The sequence below is a fragment of the Cariama cristata genome, unplaced genomic scaffold (assembly GCF_000690535.1).
Source record: "Cariama cristata isolate BGI_N322 unplaced genomic scaffold, ASM69053v1 scaffold25956, whole genome shotgun sequence".
In the NCBI taxonomy this organism is placed as follows: Eukaryota; Metazoa; Chordata; class Aves; order Cariamiformes; family Cariamidae; genus Cariama; species Cariama cristata.
The window spans coordinates 1,704-3,930 of record NW_009624186.1 but is presented as its reverse complement, the minus strand read 5'-3'; the positions used below and the strand labels follow the sequence as shown (position 1 = coordinate 3,930).

Here is a 2,227-nt window from a genome sequence, read left to right as displayed (position 1 = left end):
GCTGGGTGACACCGGAGGGACAGACCGCTGGGCACTCAGGTTTGGGACCCCCTCCCCACTACAGCCCTGCACGCAGGACCCCCTCCCTGTGCTACCCCATGCTGGAGACCCACTGCCCACCCCCAGACAGCGCAGACCCTTCAGTGACCCAGCGCTGCCCGAGGTGCCCCCAGTGCAGAGCTGGGACCCAGCAGAGCTTCGCCACTCACATCGTCAAACATTGTCCTGGCAGGAGGAGCCCTAGGGATGATGGTTTCTGTTGCCTTCCTCAGGTTCTCCGGGAAGGCTCGCAGCATCGTAGTGTGGACCACGGGAGGCAGCTCATGGTGCCCTGCGGCAGGAGGAGAACAGAGAAAACCCTCAGCTGGTCCCCACTCACAGCATCAGTCCCTCATCTCCACATCACGGACACGGGCTCGCCAGACAGCTCTGGCTCTCCTGGAGAAGAGGGTGCTGCTTCTGATGAGGGACACAAAAAACATCACGGCTACAGCCCGCCGGCTCCATCCCCAGAAAGGGGCACCTGGAGCAGCAGCCGCCAGCGGGAAAGGCAGAGGGCAAGGTCCCCTGCTCCTCTGTGCCTCCCCTGCCACGACACCGCCCTGGTTCCCAAACATGCCAGTGCAGCCATCGCACCTGCGCCAGCAACCACAGAGCAGGCTCATTAACCCAGGCCCTGCGTGCAGGGCTCGGTGTGCAAGGGCACACCCACCAGCACGGGTGATTGTGAGTCCGGCTTCAAAGGGTCCCTGCCCAGCCCCTGGGTGGGGGTGGCACCTCCTGGGGAGGGGGACAAGGATGGGCTGAAAGAGCCCCAAGCCAGAGTCTCCGCAGTCCCTGAGGGTGAGTCACTGCCTCCGTCCCATTTACCCGGCTGTGCAGAGCAGGTCGGACTGCCACCCCAAAACACACCGGCAGCTGGGGCCGCCCCTCCCTGGGGCACCCTTGGGGAGCGAGGACGCAGGGAAAGCCCGTGTACATTGTGGGTCCGCACCTATGAGGAGCCACTGGTTGTGGAGCGAGGTGATGCTGTCCTGTGGGTACTTGACGTCGGTGCTGGGCGTGATCTCACACTCCCCTGACTCTCTCATGGTCACGTCATCCGTGGTGGGACCATCGATCCTGGCCAGCGTGATGCCCTGCGGCTGGTGGTCCGACAGCTCATGGAGCCACCGCGCAGCCGGGACGCGTGCCCGCTGCGGCTCACCCCGAAAGGGGACAGTGGAGAGACTCACCACCAGAGCCACGCTGCCGTGGACCAGGGAAGTCAAGGCGTAGAAGCTGGCCGCATACTTGCCCACGTAGAGCGCTGGCCTGCAAGGCAAGGACAAGCATCAGCCTTCCATCCGTCATGGATCAGGGCGTCCAAGCACAGGCAACGCAAATGCCACCGGCTGCCACAGCACAGGAACCACGTACAGCAGCTGGGTCTTGGTGGTGGTGAAGTCCTTCGCGGACTGGTAGCTCCACTTGAGGACGTGGATGTCCTGCGAGTGGAAGGTCAGGTAGCGGAGGGTCTCCATGGCCAGGTTGAGGTGGGGGACGCGGCGGAGGCTGTCCTGGTGCCACACGTAGATGCCGACCACGGGCGAGCCATAGTTCTGTGCCCACAGGACCTCCCCGCTCTCCTTGTCTAGCGTTACCACCAGCCCGTCCCCGCTCGAGGCGAAGTGTGCCATTTCTAGGCAGAGCCAGAGGGAGGGGATGATGCAGCGGTGCTGGCCGTGGGGCTTTGTCCCCCTCTGCCCCCTCTCAGTCCTCCCACCCACCGTGGGCTGTTGCCTCTTGCTCTGCTCCCACGAGAGCTGTGGCCGGTGCAGCAGCCGTTTGCCCCAGCAACTGGCAGAGCCGAGACCTGCCCTGGCCATGGGAGCATCGCCCCAGGGGCCCCGCAGAGGCAGGGCCGCCCTGCGAGCAGGGTTGCTGCCCCCCAGGCCCCCCCATGCACGGCAGCCACTCACTGTAGTGACAGGACTCCTCGCAGAGCGGTGCCGAGTAGTCGGAGAAGGTGGCATTCCAGCGCAGCTCCCGCGACTTGGTGTCGTACATGGTGATGACGTACTCTGGGGACAAGGGCAGGGCACGAGGTCACTGCCCAGCACCCTGTTCCTGGGACCAGAGGGACGAATGGGGAGCAGGACTGGCTTACGGGTACGGCCGATGTAGAGCAGAGGACTTGACGGGCACACACCGTCCCAGGCCTCCGTTGAGAGAGGGGTCTGCTTCT

General features: G+C 64.7%; 1 protein-coding gene across 1 annotated transcript in view; it reads right to left on the bottom strand.

The window, feature by feature from the left end:
• Positions 1–2,227, bottom strand: part of LOC104163932 (serine/threonine-protein kinase/endoribonuclease IRE1-like) — a gene marked incomplete at its 3' end in the record, with an annotated part of 7,513 nt that overhangs the window by 4,802 nt on the left and 484 nt on the right. Inside the window, 6 exon segments of the mRNA XM_009703087.1 lie at positions 138–331; positions 995–1,145; positions 1,236–1,314; positions 1,420–1,681; positions 1,962–2,063; positions 2,150–2,201. Of these exon segments, the coding sequence (XP_009701389.1) occupies positions 138–331; positions 995–1,145; positions 1,236–1,314; positions 1,420–1,681; positions 1,962–2,049 (774 nt within the window).